Here is a 27,284-nt window from a genome sequence, read left to right as displayed (position 1 = left end):
CATCATACAGGGTATTGTGTCTGTGTCGTGGGTATGATGCTATATGTTGCTCTGAACTCCAATCAGAAGCTAAACAGATGGGCAGAAAGCGGTATCTGTCCACAGAGAGAGGACGGGTTTTCATGCCCATCTGGGAATGCTGCTTCTCCTGTAACTACAGCTGTATTTCAAAAGAAAAAGAAGATTATTTCCTCCAGAAAACACAGCGGCAGGCGGTTAGGGCTGACGTTTGCTTCAAGTTGTATAAGGGGGAGAAATGTATTTTTTCCTCCTTTTATTTATCTCTGAGAGAAGTCCAGGTTTTTAATTCCTTCATTCCTCTTTCATCCCCTCCCAGAACATCCGTGGGGTGTGTTTGCTGTCCTATAGTCACTCCAAGGACTGTCCCCCAGAAAAGAGAAAGTTCTACTTGTCCGAAGCCAAAGAATCCTTTGAGATCGGCCTCCTCACCAAGAACAGCAAGAGTCACGTCACCAGCAAGCAGGAGCTCCACAGTTTTATTAAAGCAGCTTTCTGCCTCGCAACCGTGCATCGATGGCTCTATGGGGAGAGTGAGAAGCTGCGTGAGGTGAGTCAGCTGTGTAGAGAAGCCATGGGAAAACTGCATTCCTACAGCACTTCATGTACAGAAGAGGAAGAGAAAGGAATGCTTGCCAAGGAGATCATGTCTCTGATCACATCCGTGAAGAAGCGCCTGCAAGTGGAAAGCTTCCCTAATTCTGATGTCAGGTCTTACGTTCCAGACAGTTACAAAGGCACGGTGGAAAAACCTATCCTGCAACGGGAAGTCAACTTTGAGAAAATCCTTGCCATGCATTCTCAGCATCATCTCTCGGTGTGTGAAGTGTTTGAAAATACTTGCAGGATTCATAAAACCGCATCAGGAGGGACTCAAGTGGGAGCTTGTGTCACAGCCTTAAGAACAGAAACCAAAACCATAGACACTGTGTGTACTACTGAAGAAACAGTGCACCAGAGGAAAGGCACTGCGAAAATGCTGAATTCCCCAACAGCAGGAAACAGCTCCGAGAGACTTAGTGGCCAAAGAAATAAATACATCGGTTCTAATGCGATGAAAATTTCCTTCGATGAAGAGATTCAGGCATTAGAAACAGAAATAAATGATGAAAACAGTGTTTTCAGCAGATGGCAAAACAGGAGTCAAACCACTACTTCAGAGAGCTCTTGGTGCAAGCTGTCAAAATCGAGTTACTCCTCCAGCTGGGAGGAACTAAACTGTAACAGCAGCAAAGAGTCTCCCAGGGAAGGGCAGCAGCAGGAAAAGGGCTCGGCGGAGGAGCAATGTTGCACCACAGAAACTGATGAAAACCATCAAGCTGCATGCTTGCGCTCATTACCCCCCAGAGCCTGGCAGCGTTCTCCTCGAGAGCCTCTGCGTAGCTGCTGGGGATCTCCTCAGCGTTCCGTAGAGGTAGATACGCCCCTCGCCGGGAGGCTGGTGGAGAAGGCATCTCTTCGTGGAGAAGAGCTGCGGGAGGGAAGACACCGTGCGAAGAGCTCTTCGGAAAAGAAAGCAGGGGAGGTGAACAACGCGGTTCCTTCCCTCTCCGCTCCTTGCTCTGTTCCTACGAGGCCGGAGGAAGAGGAGGAGAAAGCCTCCTCCCGGGGGGAGCTGGGCCGCAGGATGAAGGACAGCGGCAGGGAGGGCAGAGGTGCCCCCGCCTCCCAGCCCAGGAGCCCGTGTTTGGGAGTCGCCCCAGAAGGAGAAACTGTAGATAGCACAGAGGATCCCTCGTTCGACGCGCGTCCCCCCACAAATGGGGATGCTTCTGTACTGTCAATGAGCATCGAGCCGAAAATGGCCAGCGACTCCTTCGTGCGTGACTGGCTGAGGAAATCTGCCGTGGTGGGAATCAGGTCTCTCAAAGTGCCTGAAGTTGACGTCCAGGCAGAAACGGTAGATGACACTGAATTCGATTTCATCAGTATCGGAGACTTAGTAAACAATTATCCTACGGCGGCTGTTCCAGAGCATCAGGCAACTCCCAGTGCACCAACAGCTTTGCCCTCGGGGGGAAAGATATCCATAACTGATCACTTCGACTGTGCCACTACTGAAGAAGATGAAGAACAGTCTCAGAACATGGTGAGCAGCAAGAGACAATCCAGTTCGTCTCTGAGTTCATGCTACGGATCAGCACAGATGCCCAAGAGTTCCCCTGAAAGTCCGTTTCTGAACCCAAGGGGAAGTGGTTTTATCTTCATGCCTGGGAGAACGAAGGAAGAAATCCTTGACGCTCGATTTCTGAGGGACGACGATTACATGCAGCTTCTGGCAGGGGTAGAACATAATTGGCTTGTCCGGAGACTGAGGCCTACTGGAATTTTTGAGTCTAGACAGCTTCGTAAAGCATACTGTAAGTTTCCACACAGCGATGGGCATTTTCACGCAGGTGCTCCCACAGAGAACAGTCTTGACTCAGGCTTTTTAACACAATGTTTTAGTCGTCCTTTATTAGGACTTAATTTTTCACTGTTTTATGAGGTTTTGTTTAAGAATTTTAGCAATGGAAGAACACAACCTTGAACCATTTTCTCCTATTCCTCCTTACGCATTTGCACATCAGTCGCAGCTTCATGGAAATGGGCTCCATCTCCGTGCCCACTCAGTCCCTTCATGCCAGAGGTAACTTAGGCTGCTTGAACTGCCTGTGCCAGTTCATCAAGCCCTTTCTACTCCATTACTTGAGTCTCTGGTTTTGTCGCCCGCTTAGATTCCACATTTCATCCCTGCAAACTGTGTATTTAAGATAATGATTATTAAGTTAATCATAAAGAACAGCTATACCTTAATATGCAGACACACAGCTAGGAGCAACACCACTGTAGGCTGCCTCATTGAGCTCGTTAAGTAAAAGCCACTTAGGGCTCATCCCATCTTGCATGTCTCAAGCCCATTTAGCAATTTTTTGTCCTTAGTGTAAAATATCCAACTCTGCACCTAGGTACCTCTTAGCGTATATTTTATAGCCCTGTGCTTTGCTTTCAGAGGAGCCTGGATATCTTCTCTCCCGGGTGCTGGTTATTTCATCCCTCAGCACAGGCTTAGAGCAGTCCTGTGGAATTGTCCGTTCTACTCATAGTGGTTTCTTTTTGTAGCTGCTCTTCTTTTAAAATACTCGAAGAAATCAGGCCTCTGGACAGGCCAAGAGACGGCTGTATTCATTGGGGACTACCTGAACGTGGCAAAGGAAGGCAAACAGAGACGTGCATTTTGGATACACTTCCTGCACCAAGAAGAAAGCCTGGGAAGGTATTGACCAAACCAGTTTCTGAAAGAAAACGTTTATCAATGCTACTTTTGTGTAAATATGAATGAAAACCATCTGGTAAGATTAGTCTTAGACCTCTGATTCAGCTAGTCCAGTGCCTTGTTAGACAGTAGCTTTTATCAAGTATTTTCAGAAGATGGTACAATTTTTTCCTTGGGCAACTACAGAAATAATAGTCACAGCAGGAGAAGATTGTTTCTTTGGTCTGTTTCAACCTATTTTACATTTGGTTAGATTTTGACTGATTTTCCGTAGCAAGAATGTTTTATGGCTTCCCCAAATCTCTTGGGCATTTTGGCAGTCTTTCCCATCGCTCCGTCTAACTCTCTACTTTTTAATTTCTGAGAAGAAAAAGCTACTTCACTGTTGTCTTCTAACAGCCCTGTTAGCGTTCATTTGTTCATGACAGCTCTTAGCCCTGACTTCACTTGTGTCTGTGCTGGGACAATCTCATGGGAGCTTAAATGTTGCTTCCTTTTTATTTGACCTCCATCTTTGCATTAGAGAATTAGCAATATAGATAGATACAGATATAGATATATCTCACAATACCTATAGGCAGAAAGGTGTTTCAGTTGCTTTTCTTTAATTTTAACAGCAGGTTTAGGCAATGGATACATCTGCTCAGAAAGCAGGGTTAAAATCACCTATTTGCTTCACAATGACCTCTGCACCAGGAGAGCTCTGCTAACTGCTAATTGCAGATTTTGGATTGTTATTATAAGTAGCTTATGAATTATTATGGGTTAAGAACAGTATTTTAAGTACCTCTGAGTACCTCAGAGTCAAGAAGAGTTGACTTTAAACATCCCGGTGTTATGAAACCCCCATCCTAGGATTTGATTGATGACTACAGCATTTTATGCCTGTAAGAGCTATAAAAGAAGAAAACCCACGACTTTAATCACTGCCATTTTAAATGCATCACCAACAGCTGGCTTGGCTTCTGAACAGCCAAGCTCTGCTTTGTAGTGATGTTTCTCTATCACAAGTAGGGCTTCCCAGGTAGAGTCTGCTGCAAATCTGGCTACACCAAGCACTTCTCTTTTTGTTTAGGTATGTTGGGAAAGAATATAAAGAAGAAAAAGGACTTCTTCATCATTTCAGTGACGTGGAACGGCAAATGACTGCCCAGTACTACGTGACGGAATTCAACAAAAGGCTGTACGAGCAAAAGGTCCCTACCCAAATCTTCTATATCCCATCTGCAGTACTCCTGGTAAGGACTGTCTTCTAAGCAGTACCAAGGAATTGATGGGAAGAGTGTCTTAAATCCATTTTGACTTGAAAATACTAGCAGTTAAGCCACCTCTAGATGACATGCTGGCATTCATGTGATCTTACCTGGTAGCTGCATTTGCTCATTTCAGGACAGAAGACACCCACAGAGCTACAAGTTCATGGGTGAACTGGCAGAAAAGATGCCATGTCCTGTCAGAAGTCAGAAACTCACTTGTAAACAAAGCCCAGGAGTTACCCAGCCTTTTAGATCACCTAACAGTACCTGAACATCTGTTTTCAGGGATAGTTATGATATCTGAACAGCAAAGTGACCTGTTTTGAGCACCACAAAAATGTCTAAACCTCACTAGAACCCAGCAAGTGAGGTTCTTGCAGACAAGTTGGTTTGCTGCAGGACAACTTTGAGGCCTTTTCTGCCCGATGCCGAGTTTCAGGAACACAGGACTGCAAAGGACCAACTTGTGACTCGCCGGATCTGGTGCCCTGATATCGCAGGCAACAACACTGCATAATCCCTTTTTATACTCATTAAGCCCTATCTTAAAAGCGGCCGTGTTGTGTTTTGTATTTTAAACTTAATTGCTTCCAATAAGAAATTGTTCTAGAGCTGCTCTCTTGATGTCTGGAAAATTTCTGCTGTTTTCTAACCTAAAATTAGTCAATTTATATTTATTGTCTGTCTTGCAACTTCACCGAGGCCTGGATTTAAGGAAGGAGCAGCCATAACATCCCCTCACAGCCTCTGTTGTCTAGGCTAGCGAAGCCAAGCTTGTTTTAGCGTCACCTCACGATACAGGTCTCTGTTCCCCTGCTCGTCCGTGAAGCCCTGAGCCTGTTCTACTTCAAATTCACAATTCTTAAATACTGATGATCAGAATTGTACAGCGTTCCCCTGAGACCCCCCCATGTCTTTTGCAGAGGCAATAGGAATCCTTACCCTCAGTGAGACCTGCATTTTTCATGGCCGTATCACGCTGGCAGCTCGGTCATCCTTCAAATGGCTGTCACAAAAAGCTCTTTTCCTCAATAACAGCCCCTTAGCATAGAATAGGACACCTTTAAACCACAGACACCTTTAAACCACAGTTCAATTAACTCGTTGACACAACCTCACCGCTGATCTAATGCTCTACAGCCTGCTCCTTTTCCGCTTGTACCCGCCGGCACAGCTGGTATCTCTCCACCTGCGTGTGCTGTACTCAGTCAGGAGAAGGAAAAGCCTGTTGCCTTCCCTGCAGCTGAGGGTACGTGGACGGGTGGCAAAAAGGCTGGTGGAATTGGCAGGGCCCTGGGCTTCAGCGAGGCCATGGATCCATCAGCCACCTCTCACTGAGGAGCATTTCTGTGCCTCCGTCCCAGTGGGCCAGCCTCAGAGATGGGCTCCTAAGAGCCACAGCAACGCAGTGGCTGAGAGCTGGCTGGGATGTGGAGTTATCTGAGAGAGCCTGGGAGAAAGGGGCAGGAAAGTCATGCGAAATACTCTCTCTCTTGAGCGGGTTGAAAAAACAAGGAGCTTGAAGCTAAAAGTTTCAAGAAAAAGCACTTTGGGGTTAGTCTCTTTAAACAACAAAACCCAGCTGCTAAAATACCCAGCGCTCAACCAAAGCAACAGCCACTTTTGATCGTGGGAGATGCTTGTTTGCCCATTCCGTTCTGAACACGTGGAGTTTGAGGAGGCTGCAATAGACATGCCCTCAAGTCTTAACGCACGGATCATGCTGGCCTTGCGTGGTTCAGGTAACTGTAGCCAGGACAGCTCTTGCTTCTGCCCTCTTTCTTCCGCACGATGGTTGTGAGGACAGCGTGCAAAGCCGCGAGACAGATGGCCCTGCTGTGCCAGCACCCAGCCTGACCGTTAGAGGCGGGAGCCGCATCTGGGTGACCTGGCACAGAGGTTACAGCTGACATCCAGCCCCTAGCGGGAAAGGAAAGGATCTTTTCTTTATTCTTATGCTTAACCTTCCATTCGACTTGTGTTTTGAATACAGAGAGCTACCCTCCACAGTACAGCGCTGAACTCACTCTTTCATTATGAGTAGGTATATGATAGCATGCTACGCATATTACTGTTTCTGTTAGCCATTCTGGCACTAGGGCTGGCTCTATGCCACTCGCTAATAAGGCCTAATGAGAGTCTGGCATCAGTACTTACAAGTCTCTGAACATAGAAATGACTAAAAAAAAAAAACAAACCCAAAACCCTCCCACTGGTTATTTACACACTGAAGAAGGACCAGGTGCAGGATTACCCAAATCCTTTCAGCTTTCTATCTTATTCTTTAGACATAGTCTCCTGAAAGAAGTTTCCTATTTGCTGGACAAACTAGATATTTCTAGAATTCGTTGCTCGCGGAGTTTGCCCTGTCAGGCTGACTTTGTGTTGGATCTTGTACCGCCCTTTGTTGTAGTTAAATGTGAGCTCCTCGTCTAAACAGCCTGTGTCTTGAATCAGCAGTGGGTTGACATGAAGACTCTTTCCATCCACCTTATGATGGAAAGTTCTAGGAGGAAAAAACAAGACTTCAGTTAGAGGAGCTTTAGCATCCTTGTTTTCACATCTCTGCTTGCATGACTGTCATTTACACTCTCTTTTCAGATACTGGAAGACAGAACTATAAAAGGATGTGTGAGCGTGGAGCCCTACATCCTGGGGGAGTTTGTGAAGCTGTCCAATAACACGAAGGTAGTAAAGAATGAGTACAAAGCCACGGAGTACGGTCTGGCCTACGGTCATTTCTCCTACGAGTTCTCCAACGGAACAGACGTCGTCGTTGATCTGCAAGGTTTGTATTACAGGGAACTTCATTTCTTGCGTGTCCTCTCGTGTTGCAGAATATGCTAGATAAAGGATGTAAAGTGAGGGAGGCATGTGCAGGTGCGTTTTGGCCTCGAGCAGGGCTGCTCTTCTCCACTGCATCGCAGCAAGAGCACGTAAGCCGCATGCTCCCGGGTGTGCCACAGCTTCATGTCGTGGAGTGAGCTGCATCCGATTAGACTAAAGCCAGTCTGCAAGGGTGTGCCTTGTGGAACCATCTAAAGGAGAACCACTAAAAGAGGCAGCGGCTTTTGTCACGCTGCTTCTTTCCTAAAATTGGCAAGCCTAAAAAAAGGTCCCCTGTTCAGCTCTTGGGTTAAGAGCCCAGGATAAAACCTTTCAGACTCAACCTTTAGCACACAGGTATCTTTGGGATATTCGTTTCGTTAAATATTCATGATGTACCTCTTAGGGTTCTGCTTTTGCTGACATAGCTGCACACTGGGTATCGCTGAAGCGACGTTAACAGAGCGTGGGCTGTGCCGAGCAGGCAGTCCTGCGTACGATAATACAAAGGCTGTGATGTTCGATACCAAGATGTATCCTTTCTTCCACAGGTTGGGTGACAGGTAACGGGAAAGGCCTCATCTACCTCACAGACCCCCAGATTCATTCTCTTAATAGTAAAGATGTTTCACGCTCCAACTTCGGGAAGAAAGGGATCTATTACTTCTTTAATAATCAACACGTGGAGTGCAATGAAATCTGTCGCTGCCTCGCTTTAACAAGACCCTCAGTAGAGCTGCCAAAGTAGACTCGCGCAAGACAGTCACACAAAGAATGACCCATAAGCTGGGCAGTATTTTATCCTACGCACCTTCAGGAGCATGTTGACTTTGTGAGAAGGGAGCCACTGAGATACTACCCACTTGAGTCAGGTCAGTCATTACCCGCAAGTTCTGGTCTTTGCATCCAGGCTGGTAATACCACCTTACCCTCCTGTGTACCGTTTGAACCTCATGTCGTTATAGCCATTTGTAAGAATTAACAGAAAAACATAAGAAGAGTAAGAAAACGCCCTCCCAAATTCAGCTAGGGGTGTACTACAAGACTGTATAAACTTCTAATCCATTCAGACCCAGTAGGGGCAATAGGCACCATCTGCTCCTTGGAAATGGAATATGAGATGGAGTGAGACAGCAGCAGAGAGTTGTATTTCAACCATCTGTAAAATTTTCCAAAACTTGTATAAACGCTTCAGGGAGCAAATGGTAATGTTTTGGTTTGCTTCAAAAAAACCAAAGTTTCTTTCGGAGGGGTGTGTGCGTGTATGTGCATATGTGACCACACAACATCTAAACACGTGGAAATACGGTTTTAACTGTAACAGCCAAGAAAACTCTGCTGCTCTGCAAGGGAAAAATAGTGTTGTTGAACCAAGAGATGCTTTACATGAATAATTTAGGACTGCTACATTTAACAAACTCTCAGAAGACCTCCCCAAGAGAAGATCAGGACAGCACATCTCTTCTGCCTGTAATGAAACGATGAGCACCGCGGATTTTGTTTGTGGTTGTTAGCGAGCATACTCAGACAGCCCCTGATTTTTAACACCAGGACCAAACAGCCTGTGGCATGTATGCTGGCCACATGCTTCAGTAGTGCCTGCCTGGGTTAGAGGCAGCTGCAGCCTTTTACTTTTTATGAAACAATCTTTTGTGGGTTTTTTTTGTTTTTTTTTGTTGTTTTTTTTTTTTAAACTAAAGCTTACAATTCATTCATGTGACCTCCTTCGACACCTAGAGCAATTCACATACTGATAACCACTCACCTACCTCCGAGAGACCCGATGGGTAGAGTTACTCTGTCACAGTAAATTTCAGAAGCGCACAGAGGAAAGCAATGCCCTCCCAACTTCTGTGAATTCTAGCCGAACAGCTGAAATCTTTATTTTTTTTTTCCCGCGCAGGCTGGTTAGCTGAAAGGAACCAAATACATACGCTGTAGAGAAAACAGCCCATAAAAAAGAGGGGATGGGAGCTCCTCTCGCAAAATGCTGCACCCCTTCAGTGCTGAATTAAGCCTACTGGAGTGCCTGGTTGAAATAAAAAAAAATAGAAACAACTCATGGCAATATTACCCAAATTCAGACTATGATGAAAGAAGCATTTTCAAATCAAATGTGCTGACTAGTGAAAAAATTCAGCCGTCCGTTTTAAATCTGTTGTGGGCAGGCTTTTAATGAGTTACCTGGCCAGGGCGAGTGGGCCTCAACCTTCATTTCCAATGGGTGATTCACCTGCATGGGCTTACAGGAGGATGCTTGTTTCAGCCTCTGTCAGGGATGCACTGCAGATTTTGATTAAAAGCGGAGGGCATATCTTTGCATCTACAGGTTGCAGCGCATTTTCTGTTCCACAGGAGAAGGAAAGCGATCTTATGTTCTTCCAGCACATCTTTCCTGGTGTTACTAGCCTAACCGGCAGGCAGAAAAGCTACTTCTGGGGAAGTTCAAGCAACAGTTATACATATTCCCCTTAACAGCGCCACATAGGACTGGAATAACACACAGGACTGGAGCGAACATTTGTTGCTGCCTCTCCAGCCAAAAGAAACTACGATGAGACCTAGATTTTACTCTTCCAAGAGCACGCCAGCACCTCTGGAACATGTCTGTGCGCAGGCATGTGCATGCACGCTCCCACTTGTATCGCGGGGTTCTTAACTTGAAAAATGGTAGGTAGCTTTCCCGCTCCATCAGCAGTAAAAAGCTGCCTTCATTTCCAATTCTTCTCTTCTCCTCCAAAGCTCTGACGTCCCGCTGCCCCCGAGCTCAAAGGCTGGGATCGTTTCTTTGGGGAGATTTGCCTGATGAGAAAGGGAACACAGCATCAAACTTCCACAAAAAGATGGGTCCCCAACAGAGAGTTAGCTTTAACAAAACCATCCGCTTTTGTTTCTGCAGCCAGCAGAGATTTTTAGGCTTTTGTTCCCGCTTTTTAGCAATGCTATTGTTTTCTAGGTGATGTTTGTGCCGAGTTGTTTGGAAAGATGCCCTATCGCTGCACCAACCCATTAGAACTAGGTGTAAAGAGGGAGAAGCAAGAGAAGAAAAAAAAAAAAATTAAATCTCTTTATTATGGTGCATAAACCTTCAGTGTTGGGGAGCTGGGCAGCTGCGCAGGAAGAAAAATGCATTCAAAAATATAATGCTAGTGTGAATAATCCTTTCTCGAATGCTGCTTGCAGACTGCTTCTGCTTTGTCAGGTGAACTTGAACTGGGCCATCAGATTTGCTGCCGTTCCCATTGCACACTGTCTATCACCCCGGGGCATTCACCATCTTGACTGTTGTTAAAAGCGAGCAAACAATCCATCATTGAGCCGGGGAGTCACTCGCTCATAGAAAAGTAAAATCGGCATGTGACGGTACACTCGGCCCCAGTGTTTCGCAGATTAAAGTGATACATGAAAACTCACGTGTTACTGGGAAGATTAAGTCCGTTATCTTGTTCTGCAGCCAATAAAGGCCGCCCTTGTCTGCAGCAGTAGGGAAATGCTGGCTTTAACCAAGTGACAAACGCTGTGCATACATAGCTTCGTGCTCCGGCAAAAGAGAGCGCCGAGCTCTGAAGAGGAAACAAAGCTAGTTAGCAAGATCTCAGGAATTAATAGGCGGCAGAGATGCTGTGTTAAAGCCTCGCTGCAGAGGCTTTCCCTTCTCTATAGAGACAATTAGAAGCAAAACAAAACCTCCCGGACAATCTCTGCAGAACAAAGTGTCCTAATACGCTGCCAACAGCCGGCCCCGCGATGTCTGCTATAATAGCAGTTTCGAGACCCCTGGAAAGTAATGCCTTTTCCAGCTTATGCCTCTTGTTCGAAGAAAGAGAAAAAAATATGTATTTAGATATGCTCCTGAATAAATGGATCTGTGGGAAATTTTAATATTTTGATTTCTTCCTAATATTTGCATTTAGCAGCCGATTTCTTTTGTTGGTTTGTAGCATACGTTTTACCATCTCAGCCGAGGTTAGGGCTACTCGCAGTTAAGAGTTACTATCAAGTTTATCATCTTGTCCGGTTCCCTGTTAAAACAGACATCATCATGTTTAACCTGGTAGTTGCTGCCCGTCTTACTCTCTACAGGCTTGGGCACGAATTCAGAGGTCTCAGTCCTTCACAAATACGGACACTCTGTCTTCAGCCGGGGCTTCGATGCTGGAAATCCTGGATTTATGTGCTCTATAACCTCATCGCCTGAAGAACGTAGACACGTAGATGGCCCGAAACACACAGAACTTAAATTATTGCTTCATAGTTGTGTATAAATAGGTGATTATTGGGGGAAATAAAGAGTTGACGCAGACTGATGATGGAGCATTTAATATTTTGGCTGGAAGTTTCATCTTAGAGCTACTGACTGAAAAAATGGTTGTTCTGCTATTTCCTCTGGTTTCAGAAGAAAGTCATTTGAACCAAGCAAGACTTAGGGAATACTTTTTTCTGTTGGTTTGGTTGGTTCTGGTTTTTTCTTAGAAATTCAGTGGTTTTTATTATGGTTTTTTCTTAGAAATTCAGTGGTTTTTATTAAGGAACTTGCTACCGAGGGTGCTTTTTGGGCTTGATTAATTATAACACCCTCCAAAGTCCAACGTAAGAGCTCAGTATGACTACTAAGAGCCAGTCACCCTGGGGTCCCTACAAAACGAGTGAAACTGTGTTGTTTCTGCTGGTACAGTGAAATATTATCATTCACTGGAGGGACATAAAGTCTGAAGAAACATTTCCTCCTCTCAGCTAAAGAGGCCAACTAAAGGACTTGAGTTTACACCCGGCGTAAGCGCTGCAGTAAGTCAGGCACAAAGACGTCCCGCTCTCGACAAAGCAATGACACTTTTCCTGTCCTTCAGGGAAGATATTTGGCTAAAGAGGTTTTTCCCGCTTACCTTTCTGCAGGTATCCGGGTGAAAGGCAGAGGTCTCGTTTGCTGTGTGTCATGTACTCATTAGTAAGTACATTTGATATCAAGAGGGACCAAGTTGATGCAACAAAAGCCTAGTAACCACAGGCAGAATGATTTTCTCACTCTCTTGCCAATACCAAATGTCACTACGCAGCGCTTTGGGGAACTTCTCTTACAAAAGATGCAATGTAAAAGGGAATTCAGTTATTCCGACAATACAAGGCTGAGCCGGGCTTGATGCTGTCCCTCTGCCTCCGCCTCAGCGGCATCCTGGGCCATTAAGGCCAGCGGAGAGCGGGCGCGGGCTGACCCCTCCAGCTGTGAGGCAGCCCCTGCACGCGAGGCAGCACGTCCCCGCTGCCATAAACCCGGCATCAGCTGCCCCGACAGCCCAGCTGCTGGATTTAGGCATCGGTCCTTTACCAGAAAGAGCTATTCATGGGTACTGAGGGGAAAGCTTCACGTGAGCGAGCTCAGAAAGGCAGCCTGCCCTGCCAAATCTCTTCTGCTTGGCAAAATTCAGCGCTAATGCTGAACGCGGCAGCACCAGCCTCCTCGGCAATCTCCTTCCCGCTGGATGGCTTGGGAGCAGGGATTGCTCTTCCAGGCATGGAACTGGCACCCAGCGTGGGAGTTTTCCCAGCAGCTGGATCTTTAGGTTTGCGTGCGTGTTGGGAAAACCATGCTGTTTACAGGTGGTGCGACGTACCTTCGTAACCGCTGCTCCCTTGAAATAACCAAAATGGGGATATTTGCAGCAAAGTATTGACTCATAACTGCCACCGTCACCTGCTGCCTTGGAGGGAAGTCCCGGCAGTGGCACCCAGGTGCCTTCCCCAGCTCTGCTGTTCTCACCCCTCTCCCGGGAAGGGCACACGCCACCCTCTTTTTTTTTTTTTTTTCCACTTGGATGAAATCATCTCCCACATCCCTCTGCAGAGCGGGAGCAGATGGGGCTGTCGGCTCCGCAACCGCCCGCTGCCCCGGCTCGCCTGAGCCCGTGGTTCCTCCGGCCCCCCCAGCCTGCCCACGCCAACCCTCCAAATAGAACTGCCTCCCATTCTTTAACCGGAAAACGTCTCTGTCAAGCTATTTTTAAGATGGAGTGTATCTTTCATCAAAAGATACCAAGTTATTAATAATTTGATTATTGCTAGATGCTGCTTAATGCCTCTGCTGGAAGGGACAGGGCCAGCATCCCGCTTCCCAGCCAGCACCCAGGGGTGCCTGAGCAGCCCAGCCGACGAAGGGCAGGGTAACCCCGGCTGGCAGCGGGTGCCTTTCCTCCCTCGGTAAGAGCCAAGTGAAGCCCAAACTGCTGTGCTGGCTACCGGGGCTGCCGTCCCCTCCGAGCAGGCCATCACGTTAATAGAGGTTGATTTGCAAACGGCGTCGTCCCCCTCCCGAAGCCCCCCTTTGCCTGACTCCCGCTTTTCTGCTCAATGGCACAGATGCTGCTTTGTGCTGCCCAGGACCAAGCAGCTATTAGCAGCAAATCCAGCGAGGGAAATTAATGAAGGCGACTACTAATAAAAGACAGCTCAGGACAGCCATACCAACTTGCTCCAAGCAGTAATTAACTTTTTTTAAAACTCATGAAGGTAAATATGCCATCAGCTTTGGTCCAGTCTCTCTTCTTTTTAATAAAAGGAGGGGGAGGGGAGGCAAGGGAAAGGGGACGGCTGCGTGTCGCAGCCGCTCCGGCACCGTCCGTATTCCCTCCCTGCACGCTGCCGGCCGCTGCAAAGCGCCGAGCGACCCTCCGTCACAGGCACGCTCTCTCATTCAGCATCCCAAAGAGATTTTTTTTTTCCGATCAATTTTTAAAGGCTTTCTTTTAAATCCTAGCATTGCAAGATTGCTACCTCCGTTTATTCAGAAATCTGAATTTGGTACAAGAAGTCACAAGCATGAGAAGGTTGCCAGAAGTTTGCTGGACCGGCACAAATACTGCAGCATCACCAGCTGAAGGAAGGCTATATTCTTAAGTTGAAGGTACAAGTTAGCTTGTCAGAGCAAAAGAGGCTTAGACTTTAAGACGCAAGATTTGGCCCTGTAGTAAGACAGCACCCTGCACCAAGTAAAAAAAAAAAAAAATCCCTCCAGGATTTCTGTTTGTGCAGGTGGCCTGCAGCACTAAGATTACTGTATCAAAGATGAGTGCTTGAGACTTTTTTTGCCCGTATGGTAGGGGAATCAGGGCTGTACAGGCCAAATCCACACATAATAAAGGCAAAATGTTGCAAAGTCCGAGCCCTTACAGGATTTGGTGTGTACGATTCACCCCCCAAGGGATAAATTGCGAGCCCCTCCATCCTGACATCTCTGCAGAACCCCACAAAGTCTCTGGAGGTTCTTTACCCTACGTGCAACCCAGGGATTCCCAAGGGCATGAATTACCATTTTACGTTCGCTCGGACGCGTGCCTTAGCCCAAACACCGGCCTGCAAGAGCACACCCTGTGCTCGCAGCTCCCCGGGCTCGGACAGCTCATGCTTCTTGGTTTCCCCGCGGGTGCGCTAAGCTGAGGCGAAGCAGCCCCTTCCCACCACCGACCAGCCGGGATGTGCCGCTGGGCGCGGCTGCCTGAGCTGCTTGCTGCCGAGGCAGGCTCTCCCACTAAGCTTTCTAGCCTGCCTTGAAAAACACCGGCTTAGTTTCATGTCACCGTTAGCCTTGCTGCTGGCTCACTTTTATTCCTTCACGCTGAGTTTATCTGATTACTTCAGCCCAGGGAACCAGACGGCCTGTTGACATCCCCGGTTAATGCTCAAAATATCCTCCCCGGGCAGAGAGCAGCTTGCGGGACAAGCCGGGGGCGGGGGGGGGGGGGGGGGGAGCAGCAAGTCGCGAAGGCTTTACTGCTGCCAGGCAAAGCAACACCACGATTTCTGCTGGAAAACTGGGTGTCCAGGGACCTGGCTGCAAAGCTGGGGGTCCAAGCACTCCCATTGTCTAGGAGGGCTTGGACCTGGGATATGGTTCTGTTCCCTTCCCTAAATCAAACTGGGAAGAGCGCTTTCGGCAAGGCCAGGCTCACTCCCACCCCCCGGGCCCTTCCCGGACCCCCCGGTACACCCACCAGCACCGTGCCCCTCTCCTCCACCCCCTAAATCGCATCATTTCTCCTGCCACCACGTCCTCCAGTGCCTGGAGGACACACAGTGTGTTTTGTCCCACAAGAGCATCACAGGGAGAGTAAGCTGGGCACAAACCCAGCCATCCCCCAGCCACCTGCAGCCCCCCGGGCAGGCCGGCCAGCATTTCCCCCTCCCCGGGGGGCTTCTGGCCGCCCGGGACCTCCCCTAGCCCCATGGCCGGGCCAGCAGCTGCTGCTCGTGGCTTGTAGACCCGCTGCCAGCTCCCCGAGCCCTGCTGGGTACCAAAACCTCCTCCCCTCCTTGTTCCCCCTGCAGCGGTCGAGGCTCTGCGAGGTGGCTGCGGCTGTGGGACCTGCAGATGATAAAAACAAACCAGAGAGGGCAAGTGTGGGCAACAGGACCCTTGGAGGCAGCGATGGGAACTGAGCTGGTGAGTGACAGACTTTCCCTCAGCGGCTGTTCTCAAATAACTTCTTAAATATCACAAAATGAAAAGATAAGTATTTTGAGAGATCAGCGTAAAAGCTCTCGGTGTATTTAAGGGCATTAAATCAGTTCAGGGAGAAGAGACTATGAAATGCCGATGTGAGGAGTACGAGCCCGAAATTTAAGGACTGGCCCCCCTATGTAAAAAGCGAGCAAATGAAACTAGTGAAAGGCTGAGTCCCCGAGGAGAAAGTAGTGAAATGCAAAAAAAACCCAAAAAAACAGCCTGTGGGGAAAGCCGGAGCCTGAGGCGAGGCTGCGGGGAGGTGGGACGGCCCCACGGACCAGCTCCAGCCTGAACTGAGGGAAGGCAAAACTTGCCTTCTCTGGAATGGAAAAGAGAGATTTGGGAGGGAGTTGGGGACGGAGAGGGGACAGAGGCAGAGTGCTGCCGGGCTGGAGATGGTCGGCGCAACGCCTGTCCCGGGACAGAAGGTTGTGTGGGATCTTGCTTTTCATCTGCTGAGAAACATATGCCTTTCATACAGAAAAATACATTTTACAAATATTTTGGGGTGGGCTCTGGTTACATTTCTTCAAGTCGCATACGTATTTTCTTATGGGAATAAGAAAAGATTTAACTGTTTCATATCCCAGATGATTGGTCCTTTCAACTAAAACAACATTATGGGGTAACTAATGTATCCAGTGTTAAAAAAACAGCCAGTGTGTGCTTAATTACTTAATGGCATATCCATTTCAATAACAAAGCCATTAGAGCGCACCATAGGATGCCCCATGGCAGGTGAACCCTCAGCTAGTTGTTTCCCAGCGTCACGGCATTACTTTTCCACCGCCACGAAACCCAAGTACCACTGTGACAAGAAAATCATTTAATGAATAAAACCTGGGGGGAGCAGTGGACCCTGAACCCCCCAACCTGCGGCACCTGAATAAGGCTTTAGGAAATTCGGGGTTTTTTAGCTAGATCCTTCACGCTGAGCCTAAATGTCTTTAGATTTATCTAGAAAGCTACCTAAGTTGAAGTGACAGTCCTCCCGGGTCTTCTACCTTCATTTTGAATCTCGCTGAGCACCCAGCGGCTCAGCAGCGAGGTGCCCGAGCCCGAAAGGCCGCCTCTCTGCCTTGGCTCGGAGGTGTTCGCCTGAAAAGCTGCGCCGAAAACCCGCCAGCCAGATGAGGGCCGTGTCGGGAACGCTCTTTTTAATTATGGCGATACGTTGCAAGATTTATGGCGATCCGTTGCAAGATTTATGTCTGACATGAAAGCGAGCAAGCGCAAGCCCTTGGGGTGCGGCTGCTGTCGCACCGGCACTAGTTTGGCTTCTCGTGGCTATTCTTATGTCAAGGAGGGCTGTAAACCCCCTCGGGGGCCACGGAGCTGCCCTTCCAGCTCTGACGGCGCGGAGAAGCTTTTATGCCAAAATACAATACACAGAAGGATCATAAACACGTGTTATTATGGGAAGGTGCTGCCATGGAAACCACCTCCCGGTTTTCCACTTCATCCGAAGAGGTGCTTGCCCATCCTGCAGCCCCCGGTCCACTTCCAGGTCGCTGTAATTGTTTCTGGAGCCGCGGGCTGATTTCGTGATGCTCTGCGGAGCCGCAGGTCAGCGCTGGGACATCCCATCACCTCCAAAAATCGGTCTTCTGAGAGAAAAGAGGGAAAGAAAAGGAAAAAAAGGAAAGAGGGAAATAAACTCTTTCAAGTTTAGAGGGAAGAAAGAGAGAAATCAACTCTTTTCGGCTGCATTCAAAGGAAAAATGGGGGTGTGGGCGGATGGGTTGGGTAACAAATCCAGCCTCTCCGGCTCATCCTTTGCCGGCGCTGTCCTGCCTCCCCCTCCCCGCCTTCCCAGCTCGGGCCCGTCTCTTTCGAGGGCATCTCCAGCCCAGCCCGGCCATGCCGGCAGCCCTGCCCGGGGACCAGGGAAGCTTTGGCTTGCATGGCTCCCACCCCAAACCCGGCAGAAAAAAAACCCTCTCCCGAACCTCCCCCTCTCCATCCTCCAAAGCTCCGTGTGCTTGTCCCACGGTGGTTCCCGTTGCCGTAGCCCCAGCAGGACGAGGGATGCTCCTGCTAACAGCGTCTCTACCTGGGACGGAAGGAAATACCTCCAGGATGCCGAACCCGGCAAGAAGCAGTGTCCCTCCCCGAGGACTCTTGGAGGGAGCATCCCGGTGCTGAGCCACCCGAGACGTCCCTCCCGCTCCCGCCTGGCTCGCCATCGAGAGAGGAGAAGCGCATCCCATCCGTCCATCCTGGCCATTTGAAGAGCCGAAGGCACCTACTCCAGCGCCTCTTAAAAGCCGGAGAGAAACCAGGAAGGACAATGAGACCCGGCCAGAAAAGACGGAGAGGGCGAGCGAGGCGCTAGCCTTCTTTTTGGCATTCCTGGAGTTTAATCATTAAAAGGGGTCGTTAAAAGAGAGCGAGAGTGAAAAAAACCCGCTCCCGACGGGCTGCCCCACACACCGCCAGCGGACTGAAAGGCTCCCTCTTGTTTTGTTCCTTCTGGCCCATGGCAGATTTGGGGGGACACAGCTTCATCTTGCTGGCCACATCAAAGCAGTGATTATGCAAATGCGCCCACTTTTTTTTTTTTAAGGAATTATTTATCACACAATAACCCCCCTGCCAGGGGGGGAAACAATAGATCAGGCTAGATAGCGCTGCTCGCCCGAGGCTGCGGGGCTGGGGGGGCGAACCCCCGCACGTTTTATTGGCCTAACCTAATTTCACTAATTCTCTTTTCACACGTTTTGTTGGGGTTTTTTCTCTTCCCCTCCCCCCCGCCCCCTTTCAGGGACGTGGCTCCGAGGGCCGGGTTTCACGCTCCCAGGATGCGAGGGGGATTCATGTGCCGCGTATTTTATTTAATTAATACATTCAGGCGCCTCCGCTGGTTTTTAATGATTTCCAGGTGTTTGTACCCAGAAGTCACAAAGTGCTCCCAGGCGCGCGGGGGGCGATGATTGAAGGGCCTCGGTGGCCTTCGGCATCTCCCCCTCCACGGTGACATCCCTGGCTTTGGGCTGTCGGTACCCGCGCTGTGACGGTCCCCTGGGACAGCCGAGGGGTGCTCCCAGCCGTTGGCCCGCACCCCCTGGACTCGCCTCTGACTTGGGCCTCAGCCATCCCTCAAAGAGACAGAGAAAGGAAATTCTTCGTCTTAAAACCCAGGCATATTTTTTTTTTATTTTCTCAGTAACGTTTATTTCCTGCGGCCTTCTCTACAACATCACGGTATACATGGTATAGATGGTATACATGGTATAGATGGACTTGGCAGTGTTAGGTTAACGGTTGGACTCGATGATCTTAAGGGTCTTTTCCAACCTTGACGATTCTATGATCCAGGAGCCGTCAGCCTGAGGAAGCGCGATAATTATCCCTCCGTCACGCGTTTGCCGTGCGGCATCTTCTGTACCGAGAAGGAACCGTAAACGATCAGTAAACTTCCACCAAACTTTTTTTTATATATATATATATATATATACTGTGCTTAATGCTGTTTTCCTTCACGACGTTATCATCAGCCACGCGAGGAACCCCAGAACAGAAACGAAACGCCGTGAAGGGAGGCAGAGGCCAAGCTGTGCGCGCGTTTCTGATGGCGCCTGTCGCCTCTAGATCCGCTCCGAGGCTTCACCTGGCTGGAAAAATAAAGCGATTTTGCGTGGTTGGGACCCGCGTCCCCCCGAGCAGCTTCTCACCCCCCAGCCCCACCCCGGGGCTAAGCTGGCATCGCCAAACGTTCAGTCTTGGTCTTATTCCGCAAGAAAAAGGAGTTTTCTTTTAAGAAGGACAAGGCGATTTTCGGACACCGGCTCTGCCTGCAGAAGCGGCTGTTGGCCGCGTAGCCGGTGCCGGCGGCGTTCGTCACCGTAAGGACCCCGGTTTCGCCGGAGGTGAGGAGGGGCGCCGGCCCCCCAGCCCCGCGACGCCCGGTAGACGGCACGCAAACCCGAAAAAGCAGCAACCCGCAAGTTACGAAAATTAGAGATTTTTATTTATATTTTATCACAACAACAATCCCTTTGCTCTGCAGCTGTAAATACATACTAGATAAACTCTGTAAATTATACAAAAAAATACATATTTCCCATGAAATCTTTCTTTATAATAAATAAATGTGAACACGTGTGTGGCTGATCGCTGTAATGTTCCGTGTCTGTTGAGGTTTTCAGTCTGTTGATTTATTTTTAATCTCCTGAAAGAAGGGGGGAGTTCCTCGTCCCCTAAAGGTCGAAATAAATAATGCATGAGGAGGTCCTCCCTCCCCGTTCCCCCCTCGCTTCCCTCTATGGTGTTTTTTTTTTTTTTTCCCCTTTTGATAGAGAGTTCAGCCTAAATTTCCACGCTTGCATTCAGCCCTCACAAAGCCTACAAATTATACAATGACTTCTAACCTGCGCCTCTAACAAAACAATTTATTTTTTCTTGCTTGCTCGCTCGCTTGCTTGCTTTCTCCCCGCTGTAAATCGTAAGGGACAGATGGCAAAAGGGGGAGCGGGCAGAGGAAGGGGGGGGACACACAAAAGCCTCGGTGACCGAGCTGGGAAACCGGACAAAGTGCACGTCGGAGCGGCCGCTTCGGCCGGGCAGGTGACGCCGCCGCCGCCGGCCGTGGGAAGCGGGCAGATGCCGCTGCCCCCGGGGGCTGGGGGCTCCGCGACCCCCGGGGGCTGCGCTAAAGGCAGCGGCGGGGCTGGGGAGGCGGCGGCGGGGGGAAGCGAGGCGGCGGGGGCGGCCAGTGCTCGGCCTCCGAGGCGGAACCGGCGGGGCTGGCGGGGGATAAAGTGCAGGCGTACGGGGAGGCGGAGGGAGCGGGGCTGGCGGTGCCGCCGCTCCAGGAGGAGGCGGGCGAGGGGCTGCCCTCGGCGGGACCGGGACCCGCCGCCGCCGCCCCGTCGGGGCCGAGCCGCGCCGCCCCGGCCAGCCGTAGGGTTTCGGTCAGGGCCCAGATGTAATTATGGGCGAAACGGAGGGTCTCGATCTTGGTGAGCTTGGCGTCCTCCGGGAAGGTGGGCAGGACGTCGCGGAGGGCGTCCAGGGCCGCGTTCAGGTTGTGCATGCGGTTGCGCTCCCGGTTGTTGGCCTTCAGCCGCCGGCTCCGCTTGATGCGCTGCGCCGTCTCCGCCGTCCGCACCGGCCGCGGCGTCCCGCGGCACCGGCCCGTTCGCCTCTTCCCCTCCAGCCGCCGCAGCCCCCGGGGGCCCGCTGCTTCGGGGGGTCGCACCGGCGAGGCGGCCCGCAGCTCCTCTTCCTCCTCCTCCTCCTCCTCCTCCTCGGTGCTGGACGGCAGCGAGGGGGCGGGCGAGGCCAAGCCCAGCAGCACCAGCTCCTCCTCGGCCGGCGCCGCCAGGCCCTCCGCCTTCACCAGCATCCTGCGTGGACGGTTTAACGGTTCGCCGGTTTGACGGGGCGGGGGGTGGGGGGAAAAGTACCGGGGGAAAGGGGGGGGGGACGGGGGGGTGGGGGGGCGCGGCGCTGGCACGCGCCCCGGGGCGGCGGCGACGGCGGCGGGAGCTGCCCGGGGCCCCGGCGGCTGCGTGTCTGGCACACGACCCTCCTTAACACCCCTTATATACCCGGCGGGGAACAATCAAACCGACCCCCGGGGTCTGTCCGTCCGTCCGTCCCCCCCTCCCGCCGCCGCCTCCCGCTTCCCCCCCCCCCTTTCAGGGGGGCCCGGGACCGCCGCCGCCATTGGTGCCTCGCGCTCGGCTGGAGCGTGCCGCTAATTTATTAATGAATGGCGGGGTAAGGGGAGGGGAGGGGCGGAGGGGAGGGGGGGTGGCGGGGCGCAGCTGGCCAATCAGGGCGCCCCGCGCGCCACGCGCGCCGGAGCCGGCTCCCTTTCAGTCGCTCATTAAGAAGAAGAAGAAGAAGCGGCGGCGGCGGCGGTTGCGATCGTTCCCGGCCTCCCCCTTCGGGGGGAAGCCCCTTCGCTGCCCTCCTCACGTCCCCCCGTGGGGGGAATCGAGGGCAATAAGGTGTTGTGCTGGGAGCTGGTCTCCCGTGGTTTGCAGCCCCCGCGGGGCGGGGGGGGGGGGGGGAAGGAGGAGGTGGGTGCTGGAGGGAGACCCCCGAGGGGATGGGAAAGCGGGGGGGCTTTGGTAATACACGGCTTTGGGGGGGAAAAGCTACTTTTTGGGGCTGCAAGCAGGGATACCGGACCGCCCTGGAGGCAGCGTGCTCCGGGGGTGCGTCTGATCCCCAAGGGTGGGTGCTGGCCCTGCCTTTTTCCTTGCATTTTCAGCAAATTTTGCAAGGCTGGGGAGGGAGAAGCCATGCGCCTCTGACATCCGTGTTTTGGCAGCCAGGAAAGCCGCAGTCCCGGCACACGGGCTGCCATTCTTGCTCAGCGCTGACAAATACAACCCTTGGATGCAAACATAGGCTCAAGAAGACTTTAAAAAAAAAAAAACAACAAACCCCTAACTTGTCAATCCACCAGGAAAGCTTTCCTCCCCCTTGCTTCTCCTCCAGACCACCCTCTGGGGCAGAAAGCCCCAGTGAATAGCTGGGCCTGGCGACATGCCCCCGGGGTCAGCAGGCTGGCTCTGCCTGACAGACCCACGGGGAAGGAATGACGGCCAGGACCTACAAACGGAAAACCGTAGCGCGGCGTCCCTCCCCTGCGGAAACTCCGTCGCCGAGGCGCTTTGGGGGAGTCGGGCTTTGAAACGGAATTTTATTTGCGGAAAAAGCCCCAAATAGATAAAAGAGTTAAAATCTCAGCGAAAAGGGTCTGGTGAAGGCTGGGCTCGTGCCCTCCTGCCACCCCCCCCCAGCACCGCCGCCGCCTTCCCCACTGCTTCACCGCCTCCGCCTAACCCCTCCGTCGCTGTCACGGTGGGGATGGAAGGACGGAAATCTCGGTGAGGGGGGTGGGGGGCATCGGGGTGCCTTTTTGGGGTTTGGCCCGACTCCTGCCGCCAGCCCCCCGCCCTGACGCAGCGGTTTTCTCCGCAGCGTTGAGCGCAAGGTGACGGAGGACGAGGCGGCTACCGAGCCCTCGCAACCCTCCCGGTGCGGCAGGTCCAAGAGGCGCTTGTGTGGTCCGCGAGCGAGGGCCGAGCTGCTCTGGCGAGAGCCGTGGGGCCGAGAGCGGTGGGGAGAGGGGGCGAGGGAACGCCGCCGCCGCTGCCCACCGCCTGAACTGTCCTCCAAGGGTCAAACTGTTCAACTTCAGCCCCTTTGCCAGACTCAATCCTACTTTACGGGAACAAAAGCCCAAAGTAGGCGACGATCAAGAAATGGGAGCACAATGATTTAAGCTTATCACACAGCCCAGAAATAAAGGACAGTGAGCTTGTGTGCGGGAGAGGGGGAGACCTTCAGAAAGGCTTTGTTTGCTGTAAGAAGATTGAACTCTGAGGTGACCCAATAGCCCTAAAAGTTTAGGGTCTGTGTTGCCGAGAGACCTTTGGATAGAGCCCATCCACACGTCGACCTCACAAGTTGTGAGCCGGCATTAATGGCTTGCCTGCCCCAGGTGAAGGGGGCTGCGACGGCCCCCGGGAAAAAGGGGGGGACAAAGCCGCGGGGACAGGACCCCTCCCGGCTTTGCTCCCTCATGCCTGCTGCGTCTCCTGAGGGTTCGGGGGGCTGGGGTACCCCCTGCACCCCGAATCCTGGGGCACCCAGCCCTACGGCAGCACCCCCAAACCCCACCAGCAGGATGGTTCTGCTCGTAACCCGGGGGGTCAGAATAGGTCCCTGGGGTGCTCTGTGCGGGGGGAGCAATCGGAGGCTGCTGCGGTGTCCTTCGCCCCGAGCCAGCTCCTTCCTGCACCCCCCGCGCAGGGAAAAGTGCTGCAGGGAGGGATGGGGACCGGATTCCCAAGCCGCACTAGCGAGTCTGGGGTTCGTTTTGGGATGGAGGCGAGGAGGGGTCGCCCCCCCTGCCCCCCCTCAGAGCGCTGCCTTCCCTGGCCCCCCCCCGGGGCGGACGAGCCCCTCGTCGGGGGCCGATTGTTCCCGGCGGATTTGCATGGCAGGTGCAGGCCTGCGGAGCGATTTTGCCGTCCCAAGCACCCCCCCTCCCCAAGAGGGTTTGCCTCCCTCCCCTCCCTTGTGAAAAAAGGCCGCCGGTGCCTTCCTTTCCCATGAAGAAGAGAAGAAGCTTGAGGATCGCGTGAACACGCTTCAGTTTTCTTATTCTTTTCTATAGATGTGGGGAAAAGAACAGCCGATTGTGTGAAAAACCCGGTGCCTGCAAAAAGGGACATTGGCCATCCAGGCGAAGGTGCGCGAGGGAGAGCACTAATCGCTGAACCAGGAGACAAATACGATTACCAGCTCCGAGCCTTGAGTCAGAAAGTCTCATAGACTTTAAGATGTTAATCCCCAACATAATCCTTCCTTTGGCGTGTAGGAATAGTGCAGCCACAAGAGTTGTTTTGTTATTTATATTGGCGTTTAATAAAACTCAGCCAGTGGTGAATGGGCTGCCCACTCTCCAATGGTAATTAATTCCCTATTTCAGTGACCCAATTGTGCTGGGATAGAGCAGTGGGACAGTCCCACTGCCCCAACCCGCCTTTGTGCAGCTACACGGCTCTCGTGCTTCAACAGCTATGGAAACTCATTCTTTTGATGTCATTCAATGAGTTTTCCTTGGGCATCTTCTAAACTTCAAGGACCCTTTTCTTTCTCCAACGCCTGAAAAGCAGGACTAGCTTGACCACCTCTGTAGAATTTAATGATTTGGTGAAAGGGCCTTTTTGGGGGTTTGTGTAAGGAAAGAGAGAAAAAGAAAATTTGGCAGGCTGCTGTCGAACAGGGGGCTATCCAAACTCGAGCGCACCGAACTCATTCAGCTCCTAATTTATACAGGTCTTAAAAGCCACTCTGCCTTACCGAAAATACTCGGGGGCTGCTCCTAGCCACGGCGTTTCGCGAAGGGATTTGCTGTAAGCACACGCCGCAGATTCAAACCGGCCTGCGGACGGGTACGAACAACATAAATCGTGTTGTAAGAAGGCGTTTCCATCCACCGGAGGGAAAAACAACACGCTCCCCGGAATCGGTTGTGTTATTGTTAAAAAGCGCGTCCGGGGCTGTCTCTTTTGGCCGGTGGGCAGAGCGGGAGCGGCGAGGTGGCTGCGGGAGGGACGTGTGTGAAACGAACACGTGAAGGACATGTAGGAACCCTGCAAAGCCGCCCGGGTACGGGCAGCCTCTTCTATGTCTTTATACACACTTCCAAAAAAAGAAAAACCAACCCCGAAAAACCCCCTTTCGCAAGTCACAAACAATTCAGGATTCAACTAAGAAAACACAGAGTGAACCATATGGCCGGGGTGGCTCGAGTTGGCTGCATTTTCCCCCAGACAAAGAAGGGATTGAGAGTTGAAGGAAAGGAGAAAAAAACCAACTTTCCGGCTGATGAAGCTGTTGTCTGGAGGCAATGATCCCAAATCTCAAGGCTTTATTCCAGGCTCCGACTGAGACGTGATATGTCATATGATTAGCATCTTTCATATTTACAAGAGTAGTACGGGCTGCCAGTCTTTAGAGAAAGGCGAGAGAAAGAAGGGGCATATGCTGAAATGGATTTAGCATTTGAAAGAGAGAAAAGAGAGCGGATAAATACACTTAAACGAGGATTTAGTTTTACTCCCGTCGCGTTCTAATGGGTTGTTGATTGAGATTTTAGGGAGCTGTAACAGAGGTGTCAGCAGTAATTTAAAGGCGCTATTCAACCCCCCGCTGCTCCTTCTCCCCCCCCCCCCCCCCCCCCCCCCCGCTTCGCTTCTCCGCGCCCCGGCGCTTCCCCAGGGCGAGGTACCGGTTACCGGGGCGGCCCCGGCCCCGCTCCCGGTTCCGCCGCCCCGGACGGGCGGGCGGGCGGCGGCGCCACCTGGCGGCGGCGGCGGGGGTGGAACCGGTCGCCCCCGCTCCCGGGGCGGCTGAGAGGCCAAAAGCGACGATTCCCGGTGTTTTTTACCTCGGGGCAGGGATATCTTGGAGCGGGTTGGAGCGGGGTGCTCGGAGCCCCGTCCAGCCCGGCGTCGGGTGTTCGCGGGGATGGGGCACCGACCGCCATGCCGGGCAACCTGGGCCAGCGCCTCGCCGCCCTCCGCCTAACCGATTTCGTCCTTATATCTAGTCCAAATCTGCCCTCTTTGAGTTTAAAACCGTTACCCCCTGTCCTATCGCGACAGGCCCTGCTAAAAAGCCTGTCCCCATCTTTCTTATAAGTACCGAGAGGCCGCAACGAGGTCTCCCTTCTCCAGGCTGAACCACCCCAAACTTCTCAGCCTCTTCCTAGACACCTTCCATCTCTCTGAGCGTTTTTGGTAGAACAGGCAATGTTAAATCAGACTCAAATCAGATGGTGAAAAATGAAAGAATTAGAGTTAACGAAGAGAAGGGCACAGGGTTTGGGAATACGGCATGTCAACAGAGCAGGCAGGTAAAGGTTTAGGAAGTTTTCTCACTGCAGAGCACTTTGGCATCTCGCACTAACCCAAGCCTCCTGTGGGAGCATCCAAAGATTTAGTAGACCAAGGACATGTAACTCAGTGCCAATTTGCTGTAGGATTTTTTCCCCCAGACTTTTTGCTTGTTCCAGGTGACAGCAAGACGGAGGACAGTCAGAAGGACCGCGTCTGTCCTGTGCTGGGGACCCCAGAGCTGGACGCAGCGCCCCAGGTGGGGTCTGACCAGAGGGGCAGAATCGCCTCCCTCGACCTGCTGCTGGCCACGCTGCTCTTCATGCAACCCAGGGTAAGGTTGGCTTTCTTTTTTTATCTAATAAAATATGAGCATAAAGCAACGGGCTCTGCTTCCCAAAGGCAGCCTCTACAAAAGCACCGGGGCAACAGCCTGAAAAAGCCGTCTCCGACTGCCAGCTCAGAGCGCAGACAGGGTTTCAGGCGGATACTAAACACCACGTTTTGCCTGTTTCCAAACACAGCGATGAGGTGGCTTAGGGTTTTTTACACGTCTGTTAGCCGTCGCGGAGAGTAGGTGTGAAATTAATGCAGAGAAGCTGACCCACGCAGTCCTCTTGGTCCTGCGGGTGATGATTTTTATCCCGATTTTTTTGCTGTCCAGCACGAGCTGCGACTTCGCAGGGATAGGAACGGTGGGTTACGGCTCATTACGAAGGGTAAACGCCACACTGAGGAAGGCACGTTCTGCAAGAACTGCAGCCTTTCCAGCACGAAAGCGCCGGTTCACGGCTGGAAGAATACACTTGCACGTCATGGACATAAACTACATTTTTTTTTTCAAGGTAGGTACCACTGAATCCCTAGGAAACAACTACTGTCCGGGATCAAAACCATAACCTAACGACAAGCCGGTATCCTCTCGCTCAGCCGAGGACCATCAAAACACAGAAAAAATGAAGGAACTCCACAAGAGGGTACATAACTTGTCCCTCGGCGAGACTGCTCCCCGCCGGTCCGATTCACTGACCGATCCATTTGAGTAACCTCAGTGCTGTTGGGACGCC

At 51.6% G+C, this 27,284-nt stretch overlaps 2 protein-coding genes across 5 annotated transcripts in view; one reads left to right on the top strand and one right to left on the bottom strand.

Moving 5' to 3' along the window:
- ALPK1 (alpha kinase 1) overlaps positions 1-27,284 on the top strand; it is an 88,698-nt gene that overhangs the window by 41,845 nt on the left and 19,569 nt on the right. For 3 of the 4 annotated variants that reach the window (XM_087735770.1, XM_087735771.1, XM_009470551.2), the window contains 5 exons: positions 338-2,378; positions 3,121-3,274; positions 4,350-4,512; positions 7,132-7,318; positions 7,908-11,577. In XM_087735770.1, coding sequence (XP_087591896.1) covers positions 338-2,378; positions 3,121-3,274; positions 4,350-4,512; positions 7,132-7,318; positions 7,908-8,104 — 2,742 coding nt within the window. In that variant the 3' untranslated portion in view covers positions 8,105-11,577. Of the gene's footprint in view, positions 1-337; positions 2,379-3,120; positions 3,275-4,349; positions 4,513-7,131; positions 7,319-7,907; positions 11,578-14,104; positions 14,252-15,672; positions 15,788-26,396; positions 26,552-27,284 lie in introns of those variants that run through there. The other variant, XR_015699522.1, reaches the window with a different exon arrangement.
- Positions 20,502-21,210, bottom strand: NEUROG2 (neurogenin 2). Its single transcript, XM_087735780.1, has one exon. The coding sequence runs from the start codon at positions 21,195-21,197 to the stop codon at positions 20,502-20,504; it is 696 nt and encodes a 231-aa protein (XP_087591906.1). The 5' UTR covers positions 21,198-21,210.

Source organism: Nipponia nippon, unplaced genomic scaffold (assembly GCF_047370975.1).
Source record: "Nipponia nippon isolate SJK-2023a ecotype South Korea unplaced genomic scaffold, ASM4737097v1 scaffold_6, whole genome shotgun sequence".
In the NCBI taxonomy this organism is placed as follows: domain Eukaryota; kingdom Metazoa; phylum Chordata; class Aves; order Pelecaniformes; family Threskiornithidae; genus Nipponia; species Nipponia nippon.
Note: the sequence above shows the minus strand (reverse complement) of the source record. Positions and strands in the feature narration are given on the sequence as shown.